At 38.1% G+C, this 17,026-nt stretch overlaps 1 protein-coding gene across 9 annotated transcripts in view; it reads left to right on the top strand.

Annotated features, from left to right (window-relative positions):
* The window catches only part of ST7 (suppression of tumorigenicity 7), a 135,585-nt gene that overhangs the window by 97,553 nt on the left and 21,006 nt on the right, over positions 1-17,026 (top strand). For all 9 annotated transcript variants that reach the window (XM_042815680.1, XM_042815678.1, XM_042815677.1 and 6 more), the window contains one exon: positions 9,029-9,143. In XM_042815680.1, coding sequence (XP_042671614.1) covers positions 9,029-9,143 — 115 coding nt within the window. The remainder of the gene's footprint in view (positions 1-9,028; positions 9,144-17,026) is intronic.

The raw sequence follows: 17,026 nt of genomic DNA, 5'->3' as shown, positions 1-17,026 counted from the left end.
GCATCAAGTCAGCTTTGCAGATGCTTTTCTTGGACTGACATGCAGCTATTTATTTCTGATGAATGCACACCACTATTTATTCATGGATGACATAAATAATGTATTTATGAGGAAGTTTGAACATGAATGTGTCATTGATGGTTTCTGTGTGATTGATGAGGGAGGAGATGAATTTATTCACTCTGAAAAGCACATGAAGAATATGTTGGCTGGGGACTGCTGAGTCTAGCATCATGGAACGGAGGGTGGAGGCCTTGTTTGTGTTTGAAAGATTGAAAACAGATTTCTCAAGGCATGGAACATGATGGAAATGAAGTGTTAAGAGGTTCATGACACCATCTGGGAAATATGATTGGGATGTAGTGAGTCTTTACCACTTTGAAAAAATAAAATATTTGAGAGTGTTTAATTCATGGCAAATACAAGGCCATCTTGAGGAAATTACTGATGGATTACGCTGTCTTACTTCAATTTTATGTAAGAAAGAGAGATCCTGCTTAAAACACCATAATGAAAAGAAAATGAGTTGCTGGTGACTTTAATAAGATTTTGGGTAATTGGTTTTATTACACTGTCAATAGAAAATCATATTATTTAGTACTTACTGAGGATATTTTAATTATTTCTTCTATTGTTGAAACCAAATAGGCATCTGTCACTTCTGTGATTGATGTTGAGATTGCATCATTTTGTTGATTTTGCTGCTCTGATTTCATTCACTTAGTTCAGTAGAATTAATCAGGATGACTAACCTGTAATTTTTATGGAAACTTGTCATTTAAGTACACATAGGTGTTGGTTTTGCTTATATGTCTGATGATAACTATTTACTATGTTTCACTATAGAAACCAGCAGCTGCCACTATTTGTATATATTGAGTTAACTTGTGAGCTCATTTTGATTAGCGTGTTGTTGGAACAGCTCCAGCCTAGTCACCAGAGTTGTTCCAGTTTTATTCCTCTTTATATAGAGCATGATATGGTTTGCGAGGGAACCAGCTCTCTTTTACCATCCCAGAGGAAAAAATCTTCAGTGCTGGTTGTTTCATTTGTTAGGCTGATTGTGTTAGGAGGGTTTAAACTAGCAAGTTCCAAACAACGCTGGAAAATTTGGTATGTGCAGAGGAGAAAGGCTGTAGTGGTGACTGTGGGAAATCTTCAGTATTTCTAATCTTTACTTGGGGATGTTACTGCTTTCAATAAGAAATAAGACAAGAAACTAGGTGCTCAGGAGCAAGGATTGCTTTTTGCTGTCTGCTGATTCCCTCATCTTTACAGGAGAAGAAAACTATACTGGGTGTACATTTTATGTTTTCATTGATTGGAAGCCAAGATGTGTGGAGGGTATGCAAAGGCTCTTTCTGTTCTTTGGCAGGCACTGGAGCAGTAGTTGTCTGTGCTATTGAATTTCCCTTGACTGAGACACTGAGTATCCATGTGGAAGCACATAGTGCAAGAAACTGAACTGTCAAATTAATTCTAGCTTTGTAGGATTGTTCTGGAGAAGGTTTGGGCTGTGGAACAAGCTTTCATTGAAAGGTGATGTGTGTTTACAAAAGAGAAGGGAGGCAGGCAGAAGGCGTGCTAATGAATGGAGTGAGCAGGTCTCAATCATTTTCTTTTTTAGAGAGATGAAACAGACCTGTTCTCCTCAAGATGTTTTTATCTCCTACACTGTGGCCCTGCAATTCCCTGGAAGCTGCTTTGTAGTCTTAGCAAGTATATGTTTCCAGGCAGTAGTGTAGTTGCTGCTTGCTACATCCTTTGCAGCTTTGTTTAGCCACAAGTAGCATTTAGGAAGACACTCTCCAGGTCTTTCCTCAGCACTGGAGGCTAGAAAACCAAACACTCTTTGAGGGTCAGAAATTACACTTTATTTTATTTCTGGCATCAGTCCTGTTTGCTGAGAAATAGCTCTTACTATTATGGACCTAGCTCTGAGAATCTTGCTAGAGATATTTCACTTGGGTGTGTTTGTACGTTTGTCTCAGTAACCAACTGCAGTGTCTAAAATGCATATTTTGTGTCACAAAGCACAGCAAGGAACTATCAGTGCCAGTGCAGCGTGCACTGTTAGAGAGCTGAGTGCTTATCGGTGTGCTGCATGATAACTTCTTTAAAGACTTGTGCAGCCCTGAACTTTTCAGGTGTTTTAAAAGGTATTGTCACATGGAGACATCAAAAGGGTACTCAGCTGTGCTGAGTCAACTCTGATGATACGGGTAGCTTGGGCTTTTATCTTTTTATGACCAACAGCATTAGTGGTTTTTGCTGGTGTGCCAGTTCTGTAAATCTAGCATGCTTCCCTGGCAACCTCTTGTATTTGACTTTGAATGCTCTTTTCTATTCAACATTCTCTTGAGTTCTGCATTTCTGTGTGCGTTGCTGATTGCTCTCGGGCAAGGGGAGCACAGAACCAGAACAGTGTTCTGCACCTTGTGTTGTCAAGCTTAGTGAAAGAAAAGAATCCTGACTGCTAATAAAGATGTTATGATCCCTAGCAACTTAACAATGCAACTTCTGCAGCTGCTTGCGTCCGTGCCTACTGTCTGTCCCAAATTCTTCTGTGCTTTAGGCAAGGATTAGTGAGTCAGTCTTTGGCATGTGTTACACAGCTCAGGCGAAGCAAGCTTCTTTGCCTTGAATGCAATGCTAACTTTATTAAAACCTGTAGCATTTGTTCAAAGTGTCATTTATTAAAAGTGGAAGCAAAAATTCTTCTGAGTTCAAGAGACTGAGAGCTAGCTTTTACATTTTAGATAAGCTCTACTCCTGTGAATCATGACATTTGCCTCTCTCCACTACATAAGAGTGTCTTCAGTTAATTCTTGTTCAGACACAGAAATTCTGCAATAACAGTAGAATATCCTTCATTTGAATGGACTCTAAAGTAAAACAGAGATGCCTGGGATTGCCCTAATGCTGTTCATCCATTCATTTTACCTGCATGTGAGTCAGACCCCTCACTTTCTGTCGGCAGTGATCCTATGCAAAACCCTCAAACCTAGAAATTTGGTGACTATCACTTAAGCCTGATAAAAATGCTTTTCATATAAACTGTGTTTCAAATTGTTACAGCTGGGCAACTACAATAAGAGATGGACTTTTTAGCATGTGTCGAAAATACGCATTTTTCCAGCAGAACATTTGACCTTTCTCACAATATTTGTCTGATACACTTAAGGGCATCTTGCACCCAAATGGAATGAAATGCCTGTGTGTTGAGCATATGTCCCGTAGAGCAGAATACTTGTTTCCTCTAAGGCCGTACTGCAGTGTCAGTTTTTGTTTTTCTGACTGTTGAAATGTGTCTTCATCTTGCTGAGCATATAGTTTGCATTATCAAGCCCTGTGTGGAACAGGCAACCACATTTGATTTTTCATCGTATGTAATGCATATATCCAAGGGTTTCACAGAATCATAGATTGGCTTGGGTTGGAAGGGACCTCAAGGACCAACCGTCAAGTTCCAACCCCCTGCCGCAGCAGGGTTACTAACTGCTAGAGCCAGTACTAGGCCAGATTGCCCAGAATCCTATCCGACCTGGCCTTAAACACCTCCAGGGATGGAGCATCCATAACCTCTCGGGGCCAGCACCTCACCACTCTCTCAATAAAAAACTTTCCCCCGACACCTAATACAGATTTTCCTCCTTGAGGAAACCATTCCTCCTTGTCCTATCACTATCTACCCCTGTAAAAAACATTGATTTCACTCATATTTATAAACTTCCTTTAAATATTGGAAGGCCACAATGAGATCTCCTCGCAGCCTTTTCCAGGCTGAACCAGCCCAGTTCCTTCAGTCTGTCTTCATAGGAGAGGTGCTACAGCCCTATGGGAGTGGGCTTCTATGTACAGAGTTTCCAACACTGTGATTCTGTTAAGGCAGAGTATAAACTCAGAACATAGGCACATAGTCTTACAGGGACTCTGCTAATTTGGACTCCTTTTTGTCAATCCTTTTGCATCACTTCTTGTCCAAGGGCTTTGTATGTCCTTTAATTATGTTCATCCATCTCTCCAGAATCTCCTAGCCTGTTTTTGAGCTACTAGATCATTTCCTTCTTTTAATTTCATTTCAGAGTCTACCTCTAAAATTATGAAAATTTCTGCAAAGTTCTCGAGGATGATGTCAATGAAGTGTTTTTTTCTGAAGAGGGCTATGAGTGATGACTTCATTTTCATGCCTTATGCTGACGGTTGATGTAACAAAAAATATTAGTTTCTCATACTACTTTTATGCGATGTGATTATTTAGTAGTAAATGTACATCTGGAGCAACTTCTGCTCTTCTGGTTTCGTGCCACATCTGCCTTTAAAGTGCTCTTAATTCCTGGAATGTGCATTTTTACTACATAGTTCAAGTAAAAGCATTTTCATAATTATATTCCTCAAAGTGCTGAAGTCTTACTCTGAAGTCTTTAATCCTCCAGTTAAGAGAGAACATACAGGCCTCATGTTCTAGCACATTTCCTTAGAGTTTACATAGTGGGTAAGATATTTCTCTCTTTAATGTCGGATCCTATTTCAAACAAAAGACACATTGTCCATAAATATTTTGGGACACTAGAGCTAATTTTGCATTTGCCAAATTAGAAGTTGAATATCAGCTGAATTTTATAACTATTCCACCCCAAAGTTAATGTAAACTGGAGCCTTTCTGCGTGCTAACCTTTGCTGACATTTCTTCTCTCCTTGCCAGGTGAGTGGCCAGGGGGTTTTGATCTCCGTTCTCAGACTTGGCAAATGAGCTCTAGTGTGTTTGGTTGGCTGTCAGATAGCTTCAGTATCAGAGTGTTTACAACAACGCTCTTTACCAGATCATTTTTAGCTTGGTGTTCTACGAGAATAAAGTTTAGATAATCAAATCTCAATTTCTATAGAAGGAATGTTTGATCCATCATTCAGATTCAATGAAATTTGTGAGCAGAACAGAATGTTAAGATAATACATTTCTGCAGCTTTTGTGGGAAAAGTAGCTGAATAAAGGAAAAAGATCATGTTGGTCAACTGACCGGAGAAAACCTTAAACATAATTTTTTTCTATTAGACATCACTGAGTTCATTTGGAGTGACATGTCTCAAATGCCTCAAGCCTAGGGCAAGCTTCAGACAAAGTTTAAGACATCTAAAATTTCAGCCGTAGGTAATAAAGTCCTAGAAAATTAGGGTTTCTTTTCCATCTGCTCAAAAATGGCTTGATCTTTTGCCTTTTTTGCTTTCTTTGGTTAACAGCACTTACAGATTGTAAGTCATATACCAGAAAACAGCTTATGCAAAGTACTGATGAAATTAACAATACTGTCCGTGCTGTGTGCTTGTGTTTTCAGTGGTGGTTGATAGCCACACCTGGAAGATGGCAGCTTCAGTCAATCCTCTTTTAGGAGACAGGTTTTACCATTTCAGATAGACACGGTGGTAACAGATGGGAGCTAAAGTTGAAGTGATTTCACTGTTTCCACTGAACTTGTTTGTTGCTGTTTCTTCGTTTTAAAGTGCATTTACTTTCCATATTTATGAATGCATTCACTTGAAACCATTGATTTTAAAATACTTATGTTTGTGAATGTATGAGCATAAGCAGCAATGAATGGTTGTGTGCACTGCCCTTAAAATATGTGGCCATCTGTAAGCCGCAATGCAAATAGAGAATAAATGTGTCAACACCAGGTTATGTATAAGATCATTCATTTATCCACCTCTGTATTCTCTCAGGTCCCATGGCCTAGTTGTAGGCATAAACTATAACTTAAAGCTGTTCCCTACACAAATAATGCGCCATTGCTAATTGATACATGAGGTTATTGTCATCACAGGGAAAAAAAAAACAGATATAGCAGTTACAGCTACATTCCTTTAAAATGTTTTAAAAATTATATCTAAATGAGAAAATGCTGATGATGGAAATTTTCTCAGGGAAGGGAGTCCTCTTCATTAAAGTCTTCTTTGGGAGATGTAACTTGTTCCTCATCCAGTAAATCAGATTGGGATTTCCTCGTACCGTAAAGCACTTTTTGTCATCATCACTCTTTCATATCCATCACAAAATCACTGAACCTACACCCTGCAATATGGATTGGGGTGAGTCTGGAAATACAGCCCTCCTGGGACTTGTGATAAGATCTCCAATTGTGTCAGTCTTATTTCCAGAATTTTTCTGCAAACTTACACTCCCAGAATGTTATTTATCTACAAAATAAATAATAATAATAATGAATTATCTGTGAAAGCTACCATTTGTGTGTATTTGCAGTATAGCTAATGAATCTTTCAAATAAGTGTTTCACTACTGATGTATTTATTTCCCCCCAAATTCACAGAGCAATTGGAACAGAATATGGGTTAATGCACTAGAGAAAACATTTTGACCAATGCAAGTTCCAGATAAAATCCTTATGAGCATATATTCAGTATGATATTTGATATCTGTTTAATCATCCTATATTTTAAGGATTTGTGGCCATGCTGTGTTGGTTTTCATATGGTATGAAAACAAGCTTAGCTCAGAGAAGTGCAGCTCTTTCATACTGGCCAAGAGTCCAACTAACTCAAGTGTTAGAATGACATCTTCAGTCCCAAGCAGTGTTCAGTGGCTTTGGTGAGAAATCTTGAGCGCTGAATTTGGTGACTGTCTCTTGAGATAGTAAGGTGCAGAGAAAAGTGACAGTAGAGCCTTTATCTTGTCTTCTGAGTGTAGTGGTTGCCACCAAAATATTGACATTTGTCTGTTACAGCAAGGATAGTAAGAATTAAAATTGATAAGCTGCACAATTCCTCCAGTTTGTAACACCTTAGAAAATACATCTTTGGGTTCAAAGGCAGGTGTGTGCCCCAAACTGGAGTCCAAAGAAAAGCCCAGTGTTGTGAGGGTTTCTGGAACGTGAGGGTGCCTTCCTCACCTCACCCTCACAGATGGCGTGCCTGTCTTTAATGCTCTGTGTGGAATATGGGCCAGCCCTGCTCCCCATCTGTGAAGGAGGAGCGGGGAGCCGGCCCACAGTCAGCTTTCCATTGCTCCCCAACGTATTTGGCCTGCCCTCAGCGCCCAGCAGGAGATGCTGTCACCTCTGGGGCTTTTTATTTTTAACTTCCCCAGCGTTTTCTCTCACTGTGAGGCCTAAATCGTGACCTGTCGTGCTGTGCTTCCATCTAATTGGCTTTACTTTCTAGGAAGCTCCTCAAAAACTAGGTCTTCGCCATGACTGAAAATCATTTGCAGTAAAAGCTATATACTGACATAATGAGCTCGTCCTCTACTTTATTTAATTTTTTTTCATAACAGTTGTGTTGTCATTTGTGCAAAGTCAAGTTTAGAATAGTTGAGTGGCTATTTAGAGTTGTTTTAATTCTGTAGCTTGAATTTTAACTGAGTTCATTTTGACTCATACTCTTAACATTCGACCTTTCCCAGCTGAAACCCCTGTTAACACGTGTAAATTCAGAGGCCTTCTAGTCCAAGCAGTGACCTTTACTCCACTGCTGTCTTAGGCGAGGTTTATCACTCTGACAGAACCGAAGTAGAAAAAAATCAGTGAATGATGTCAGTGAGAAGCAAAGAGAACCAGAGTAGGAACTTTTACCGGCCATAGTACATCTGTAACTAGCTGCAGCTCTTCCCTTTTCTTCGCTGATGGAGGGAAGATTGTTCTGCCAGCCATTATTCATTCCCAGTGAGCAGGGATAATCTTTCTTAATCCCTTGGAGAGGCTTGTTTGCAATATGTTCATTCTGTACTTTAAATCACTTTTTACGTAGGACCAGATTCTGTCATGATTTTTCCTGCCAAGTAGTAGTTTTGACTGTTAAATATGCAATAGTGAGTATGGACAAGAATGAAAAGAGATAAACTGCGTGCTGGATCCATAACTGTGGAATCCAGCTATGTGAATTTTCACCTGCAGTTATTTTTCTTCATGAGCAAGTATACAAACTTTTTAATGGTCAAAATTCTTCATAAAGACAAGCAAGCAGTAAGTCCATTATTTGGAAAACTGAAGAAGGAGGAAAGCCTGCAAACTGTGCAGGTTCATCTTCACAGGTTCATCTTCAGCCATTAAGAATAGGAGCATTGTGGCCATCCATAACATACATCACATAGACAGTACTAATAGAACAACCATAAAGAAGATGTGAGGAAGCAAGGCTCTTGTAACATTTCAGTTCTTCGGAGAACCATTCTGATAATAAATATACATATGTTTAATCATGTAAGCAGTAAAAGTGATGCTCCTAGTAAGTGTGGCTTCAAAAAGGAGATGCAGTAGAAAATGACCTTATGTCATTTGGAGCTGTGCAGACTTTGAAATGGAAGATGTCTAAGAACAAATTCTTGATATTCCTCAGACATTTCACAAAGTTAAAGGCACTTACATGGAAGAGGATTACATTAATTTAACTACTCTCTTCATTCAGCTTGCCATGCAAGACAGATTCTTTACTCACAGTGTTAGATTTGTATAATCTATGCCTTTTGTATTATTGTTGGTTTTTTATTTTATTTTTACTGCTAGCATTGGCCATTATTGTAATTGTTTTTTAAAGTATCCATGATTACAAATCATAATGCACTTAATAAATATAGCTGCACGTATGTAAACTTCTGTCATTTGATTTTGTTCTGATTTTCTTCAGTGTAATTTCTGTTTTTGCTACTGATATGCCAGAGAAGTACTGGATTGCTTACTACTGATATACCAGTTATTCTGGGGAAGATTCTTATCCAGTGCAATAGGAAAACCCATTTTCATTTTGAAGAACAAAACCTGTTAGTAGTATGATAGTTGCACATTCAGACAGCAGAACTTGGGTTTGACTAATTGTGTGTTATGCATGTCTTGTCAAGAAACCTAACCCAGTGCCCATTTAGAGCTCAAAAATTTTTGAGATAATAGTGAACTCAGGGAAAGAGACAAGAACACAGGAAGCAGAGGGGTTTTAACTTGATGTTAGTTATTTCAGTGCATTTTGAGCAAGAAATCATTTTCCATATTAATAATCTAACCCTTTCATGTGTTACTGATTTTAGTTGATGAAGGAATTTCCTCTTCTCAGCATGTTCAATATCCATGAAAACCTGCTAGAAGCTTTGTTAGAACTGCAAGCATATGCGGATGTCCAGGCAGTCTTAGCGAAGTATGATGGTAAGTCCATATATATGTATATATGTATACATTTATTTTTTCTATCTGTATTTTTTTTCTATTTTCTAAAGCACACAAAAGCATTATTCATTAGTCAAGCTTTTAAAAATTAAGAAATACTGTAATTTAGGTGATTCACACAAGCTTCCTAGATCCCTTTACACAGCCCTTATTCCAAAGATTATGTATTAATTTTTTTTCCTGCCAACCCTGCTTTATTCCTTATACAAAATAATGGAATTCACTTACTAGAAGCTCTTCAGTGATGTTTAAAGAATGACTGTTTAGGTTCAGCAAACTCTTCATTGCATGCTGTTCAAACATTGTCTGAAGACAGGATTATCTGTTCCCATGTGGACTTCTCACAGAATCACAGAATCACCCAGGTTGGAAGGGACCTCAAGGATCATGTAGTTCCAACCCCCCTGCCTAGCAGGGCCACCAAACACACACATTCAGATCAGGTTGCCCAGGACCCCGTCCAACCTGGCCTTAAACACATCCAAGGACGGGGCATCCACAACCTCCCTGGGCAGCCCGTTCCAGGGCCTAACCACTCTCCTTGTATAGAAATTCTCATTCTCGTGAATGTTGACTAAGTTGCATACAAGTACTTTACAAATATTAATTGATTTCACTTCACAGCAGCCCAGTGAGTAGCAAAATTCATATCTTAGGGGGAAAACTTGGAAAGCTCAGTGGACTTGGTGAACTTTTCACTCTCATTTCATTTTCAGTATTTCTGTAAGCATTGGCCTAGTGCAGTATGTGTCACTTTCTTCGTTTAAGTCACACCTCTTCTTACAGCCTAAAACAGAGAATGGACTGGGTAAAAATCACCAAATGGCATACTTTGTTAAGTTAAATGGGTTTTCTTTGTATTGTGTAGAAACTTTGGGACAGAAACAGGAATAGAATCCAGTTATCTTGAGCAACATTAATCATCCTTAGCAATGTCACTCTTATTTTCCCCAGTTTACTCACTGTCCACTTGGTAAGTTCTGCAAAAATTGAGTCAAGAATGCTGCAGCCATCAATTTCCTGTTTTGTTCCTGGATGGTCCTCAGAAAAGTGTCGTTCTATGCGCTGGAATATGGCAAGGAAGATTAAGAAATGAGTATTATCCAGTTACACAACTGAAAACTAGATGATAATATGCAAAGAAAGTGACTGAATTAAGTGAAACAGTATAAATCTTGATATTAACTCTCTAGCTATATCTTGCAGCCTTTAAAATGTTTTTAATTATTAGATCTTACAGATTTTCATGTGTTCCTTAAATATGACAACCAGTATGGGCCCTGGAACCTATACTCACAGTACTTTGGCCACTCTGATTCTTCTGAAAAACCTGCCATCCTTTTCATTCTGTCTTTAGCTGATCTTTCTTATTTGTCTACTGAACTTCTTTCTACTTCAGCTGTTTTGCACAGCAAGTTTCTGCATTCTTTTGCTCCCAGTTCCTACCAGAAGCTCCTTGTTCAGCCAGTGCTACTCACTGTCAATTTCATCTCTACCCCATGTTACCTGTACAGATGTACCTGTACAGGTTGGCTTTTCAGGGCAGTGATGGTCATAATATATCTTCTCACCCACTTTACAGTTCCTGTCTTAGCCATCTTTTCTTTTTCACTTACCACCTTTTCCACTTTCCCCTTTTTTCTGTGGCTTATGTCTTCTCTTTGTTGAGCTTTCTCTGCTTGAGTGCCAAAATGTCAAACAGAATAAGAGCCCATAGAAACAGAAGGTTTTCCCTGTGAGCTGCACTACTTGGCCCCATATAATTACACAGAACTGTGGCAAGAGGATAATGTGTACGTTCATCATAATACTGAGAAGTACAATTGATGAACAAAGAATCTTTAGAGGGTATCAATGAAAAAAAAAAAAAGCCAAAGGTTCCATTTAATATGTACTAGCTGCTTTCTTCTAACATTTTATAACTTAGTAAACTAAGAGAAATTTTAAGGAGGTTAGCAGTTGACTGCTGACTTGCTGCTAACATGGTTAACCTGCCAAATTTCAGCCTATGGCTGAGCTGAGGTATTTTAAGGGAAGTGTTTGCAACTGTTAGCGATTGTTGCTACCAGTCCAACATGGAATGTTTTCAGCTCTTTCTGGAGTTGAATAATTGTAAGCAAAGATGAAAGTGTTACTTGGGCTTTTAAGTACTGCCATCCAGCAGCAGTAGCAACTCTACTAGAGATCTTGGTCATGCTTAGTTTGGTTGAAAAAATCTGCAGCTGAAGTGGTAACATGGTATGTGATGCAGATGTAGTTCCCCACGTGTTTTGGCACATTAGAAAGAAAGTAAATAGAAATGCCTATTTTTCTGCCCCAGGCACAGTGGGACTTTAACACCTCCTACTCTTTAATGTAGTTCTCTAATAATAGCTCTGGGACATAGCAGACCCATGGCAGAACAGGGAATTAAATCAGCCTTCCCAAATTTCAGATTAAGCTCCTGTGCTAGGTCTACTTTTGCATACTGAGCTGATCTCTAGTTTTAAACAATATCATGGTAGCACTTTGTGTTATAGAAGGTGATAAAACTATGGAAGGTGAATTTTGTTTTCTCAGAAGCATCTGATGTTAGTCAAAACTGAGGTTATAAATGTATCAGATGTGTATTTTTCTAACTAAAACTCTTTTTACTTTATCTATTTGCATTTTCATCTAATTCTTTGCCTTATATAAGCAGAGGTATTTGTATATGCTGGTATACACGAAGACTCCACAAGCACAGGCTTAACCAGTATGACTCTTACAGCTCGTGAGTCTCAGAAGGCTCATCTCACGGAGTCTCAGCTCATTTTAGAACTCATCAGCTTCATGTGTTGTAAGATTTATTGGATTATAAAACAATGAACTCATTTATGCTTTCCCATCTACAGTTTCTGTTGGTCCCACTCCACTGTCTTTTTTTTTTTTTTTTGACTGGGACCAAACTTGACTTATTGTATTTCGATAACATGTGAACAAATTATTTTCTTGAGTGGCCTGCTCCCACCCTGAGTTAAAGCATTAGAACACACTGTGCAAAAGCTCAGCCTCTGCAAGCAGACACACTGCTTTACCAAAAGCTGTGTGTTAAATAGTGTTTATATTATGCACCTGGCAACAGAGCTGATGTCTATACTCATTATTCATGGAAAAAGGGCCTCATTAGTGGGAAGTCATGCACTGCTGCAGAGCTACATCATTATAGTTTCAGAGTTCAGTGCCTGTCAATAGAGTGCAGATGACCTAAATACTGTTGAATTCTAAAAGAAGTTTTGACTCTGTTTTGACACGCATCCATGTTATTTACAGCAGAAATAGTTATAGATGCTGAAGAGACTCATGTTGATGGAATAAGCTTCTGGTGTTCACAGTAGATAGTGTTTATCTGCTCTTCCCTTGCTTTTTAAACTGATTGTTTTTCAGTGGAGTAGAGCTGCTTGTTGTGGTGCTTAGAACAAACGGTTTGTTAACTTCCTTGGACAGCCAGGTCCATTGATTGTTATTCTCTGGTAACTTGAGCGTTGTGTGACAGCTCAGACCTTCCTGATAATTGAAAGTAAAATTTAGGAAGGATAGAGGCCCATTTATGTAGTTGTACTGATGCAGTGATCGCTCCCTCAACCACTCCTTGTTTTCTTATTTCTTTAAAGTCGGTCTTTACCAAAGAGACTATAAGCCTTCTGGGTTGCAGGGGGAACATCTTATCGTCATTCTCCTTTGACTTAAACACTTGCAAAGGAGAAGAATCACATCACCATATAGACAGTTCTGAATTCGGATCACTAGAAAAGAGAATTTAGAACTCAGTATACATAGAAATTAAGTGTGAGGGTTTTGATTTGTTTGTTTGGATTCAGTCTTTTGTTGTGTTTTTTTTAATTATTATTTCTTTATTTAAAGAGGTCTCATTCTACTCCACACTATTACACTTTTATTTGGTAACTGCTTACTTCAAACAATCCTGCTCTTAAGTTAGTGTGATATCAAAATGCAAACCTTAGAAATAAACAATTAGAAACAGTCGTATTTGTCTTGGAATATGCATGATGATCAGGAATTGATCGTATTCTTATTCAGTCTAGGAGTATAGATTGCAGAATTATTTTGACAGATTTTCCTGTGAAAGTCAAGCATAAAAGGAATTTGGACCTTTACTGTTTCGAAATCCAAATAGTTAATGTAGAGAAATAAGTTTTCTAGAATGCAGCACATTCAGGGTTATTCTACTTTTTATGAAACTTATGAAATATGTAGATTTTAATTACATCAAACTTCACAGCATTTCTTTTGTAAATAGATAATCAACTAATTAGATGGAGTATTCATTTATATCAGCAATGGTCTCTAGAGCTTTTGTGTATATATACATATTTGAGATCACAGCTGCAGGCCATCCGTTTCGTTACTCACCATGATAATGTCTGATACTACTGAAGAGATTTTCTATCTGGTGAAGCTAACTTGATGTTTCTTCTCCATTCTAGTGCAAGAAAGAGTTTTTTTTCTGAGTTAAAGATATAGCAAGTGACAGTATGGAAGCAACCTTTCATGGTATTTTGTAATAGTTCAGTTTATTTGAAAGAGAGATGTTAAGTTCCTCTTAGTTAAAGTCAAACCAAGCCTACTCTACCATCTCAAATGCCAATCAGGTAACACCTCCAGTTTGGGTAACAGGAGTATCAGGAGAATGGTTTGTCCTTTTTTCCCTTACGTTTTCTTCTTCAGTTTCTGCATCTGAGAACTGGTTTCTTTATCTCAAAATCATTTGCTACCTGTTACTTGGTCTTTCCATCAGTCTTCTGTCCTTACCAACTGATTGGCTTTTTAGCTGTATGATTACGTTTGAGGCTTCTGAACTAATTGCACTGATCTTGATCTTTTAAATCTTCTGTAGGATAAATGGTTCCTTCCCCTTTAAATGCATAAAAGATTGAGCATGGTAAAATCAAGGGAATAGACACCTGCTCTGGCCACCAAGATGTTCATCTCAGCTATGACATATTTACAACCAGCAGTGACTTCAAGATATGTCCTTATCTGAACAGTTGAAGAGCTAGTTGTGCTCATGGCAAAACAGAACACTCCTCATTTGTGTTGAAATGCTTTTCCTGTTCTTTCAGGGAATCAAAATGAAGGCCTTACTGTACACTGTGGCTAAGTGTTTGTTTGATTGGGATGTTTCCCACCAGTGAGGAAGAATGTCAAAGCTACAGAAAATCAGAACTGCTTTTTGTTGCAAGCCCAAAGTAAACATTATATTGTTGTGAGCATAGTTTTGCTCCTTCCAACATTGTTTCTAACATTTTTTTTTTGCGGAGAAAGGGCCCAGGCAATGACTGTTCTTGTAGGAGGTAATGCCACAAGACAGCAGATCTTCTGACAAAGTGTTTTTCCCCTGAGGTTCAGTTAATATTTTCCATTATTGAATTCTATCCCATTGCTATTGTCTTAACCATTTTTATCAGCTTAATTCACATCCTTACATAATACTTGTGTCTTTATAGATGACTGCATCTCTCTTTTGTCGTCACTCATCCAGCTGACACATATTTATTTATTAGACCACTTTCAGTCTTTCCCACAAGGAATTCCTTCTACCACCTGTGCAAGAGCTGACAATCTAGTCTGCAGGTGCAGAGATCTGGGGGAGTTCTGTGCTGACAAGGCAAGTGTTGGCCTATCACTTAAACACCAGAGTCTGCAGACAAGCTGAGAGAGAGAAAATCAGCACTGGAGTTCACTACCGAGCCATAGCACAATACCTGTCTTTTATTTCATCTTTTATTTTGTTGGTTTGTTTTTATGTCTTCACAAAACTTTTTCTGGTTTATTAATATAATTAACAGTTACGTTTTTAGAAATGTATGAATGAATCTGGTAGCTTAAATGTAGACTCCAGTACTGTGCAAAGAAGGACTCACAGTTTGACTGGAATGCTCTTAACTATGCAAAATATGGTCAAGATTTGTGGCTTATTTCAGTAAATTTTTAAGGCCTCTTGACACTGATAAGACTACTCACCTATCCAAAGTTAAGCCCATAGGAATCCTCACTGCTGACTTGGGAATAATGTATCCTTTAGGATAAAAAAATAGGGGGGGAATAATGACTGATTAGTGAGTTAGATTTTTGATTATTTACGATTAAAGCAATTGCAACATGCTCATCTTTTCATACGTGGGGCTTTCTGGTGACTTGACTAAGGGATGCTGCCCTAGTCTGTATTCAGATTCATCATTTCTAGGTGTATTTGCTGTTTTAAGAGAATCATAAACCCCAAGACCTATGTAGATGATTTATGGTATATTCTGGATATCATGATCAGGGAAATAGTGGTGTTATGGTTGCAGGTCTCTATCCATAGTATTTTTCCATTAGTTCACTCTCAAAAACAGCCACTTACGAAGCAAACAGCTAGGGAGGATTCACTTTTCCAGCCCTTCCAAAAGCTGACTGAGGCTAATTCAAAGAAATTGGTTGTTAATTAAGTCTAGACTATTTTGTATTCAGTTTGAAGATAAAAACGATAAAGAAGAAGGAGAGTCTTTTTTTTTTTTTTTAAGATTGCTATGTCAATTCTTACTAGGCAAAAATGTCTTGATGGTTTCAACAACAGAATCACAGTCACATATTTCAGCACATGGTGAGAACTCCACAAGTAATAGTAGAAGGGTGGAAAATAGTATATGTGATGATATTTTCCCAGGTGGCTCGAAGAGCTGGACCCACTCATTTATGAATACCTTCACTTTAGTTCCTGACAGGGGACTTATCTCCTAGGGCTAATTTAGACTTGATTCCTTTGCTAAGTTCAAGTTGTAACCAGGCATAATTGTTTTATGCTGTTTTCTAAAATATGAGAGTGCAATTTAGGAAATGAAACCTAAATTATATGAGGAATTTAAAGTATTACAGTAATCAGGCCAAGATATAGAAGAACTAAATATACGTAGTCCAATATGGAGCAAGCAAAAAGCATAACGCAGGAGTGAAGCAAGCATGGACCTAGCAGGGGTGATCACTATCTCCACAGCAACATAAACATGGACATTTGTATGTATGTATTCTATTGCCAAGGGACTGTAGGTATTATCCTCAAATAACTGCTGCTTGCTTATTAGGAGCACAGTTCTGGAAGAGCCCTCCTGGGGAAGTGAGGTTGCCTGCTGTTGCATTCCCTACATGATATTACACTTCCCGTGAGCTGAGAAAGCTCCATCCTAAAATTATAGTGCATATAATTTTGTAAAATGGTATATAGATATTTTGTTTGTCCCATTATTCTACCTGCAAACCTGCCTACAAACTTTACTTCTTAGAAACTTTCTTTTAATCCCCAGTTTAAACTTCACGTTCAACTGTTTATCCTTGTGCCAATATTGCCCTTCACCTAAGCAGTTATTCTTCTCCCCCACTGTTCTTTGTGGATGTGGACAGGGAGCAGATGTATCTTTTCTCAGACTTTAATTCTTTTGGATTGTTAAAATAACAATGTATTTTATTCATTTCTGTTGTTTTGAACACGAGTGGTCAGATTTAAACACAGCATTCTCTTGAAAAATCCCATTGCTTTGGCAGGAATTTGCTAGGTTTGAACTGACGGAGGAGAAAATATTTTCTGTGAGATAACAGTGACTTACTGGCCCACAGAAGCACTTGAATTGTAAAGGGAAAGTATGATATTCTACTGAGCAATTTTAAAACTTTTATTGAATTTTAAAACATTTTATGAATGACTGCAAATCATTGGAGTATCTGGTGGTTTTTTTTGTTGTTGTTGTATTTTGTTTCTTTCTGCACTCAGAAAGATACCTTTCAGTCCATTTATGATTGAAAATGAACCTTCAACTGGAAAATAAAGACTGGTGTATTTGGGAAAA

Source organism: Centrocercus urophasianus, unplaced genomic scaffold (assembly GCF_019232065.1).
Source record: "Centrocercus urophasianus isolate 14NV4802_14NV808 unplaced genomic scaffold, USGS_Curo_1.0 seq_15, whole genome shotgun sequence".
Classification (NCBI taxonomy): Eukaryota; Metazoa; Chordata; class Aves; order Galliformes; family Phasianidae; genus Centrocercus; species Centrocercus urophasianus.
The sequence above is the reverse complement of the archived record's forward strand: the minus strand, read 5'-3'. Positions and strand labels throughout refer to the sequence as shown.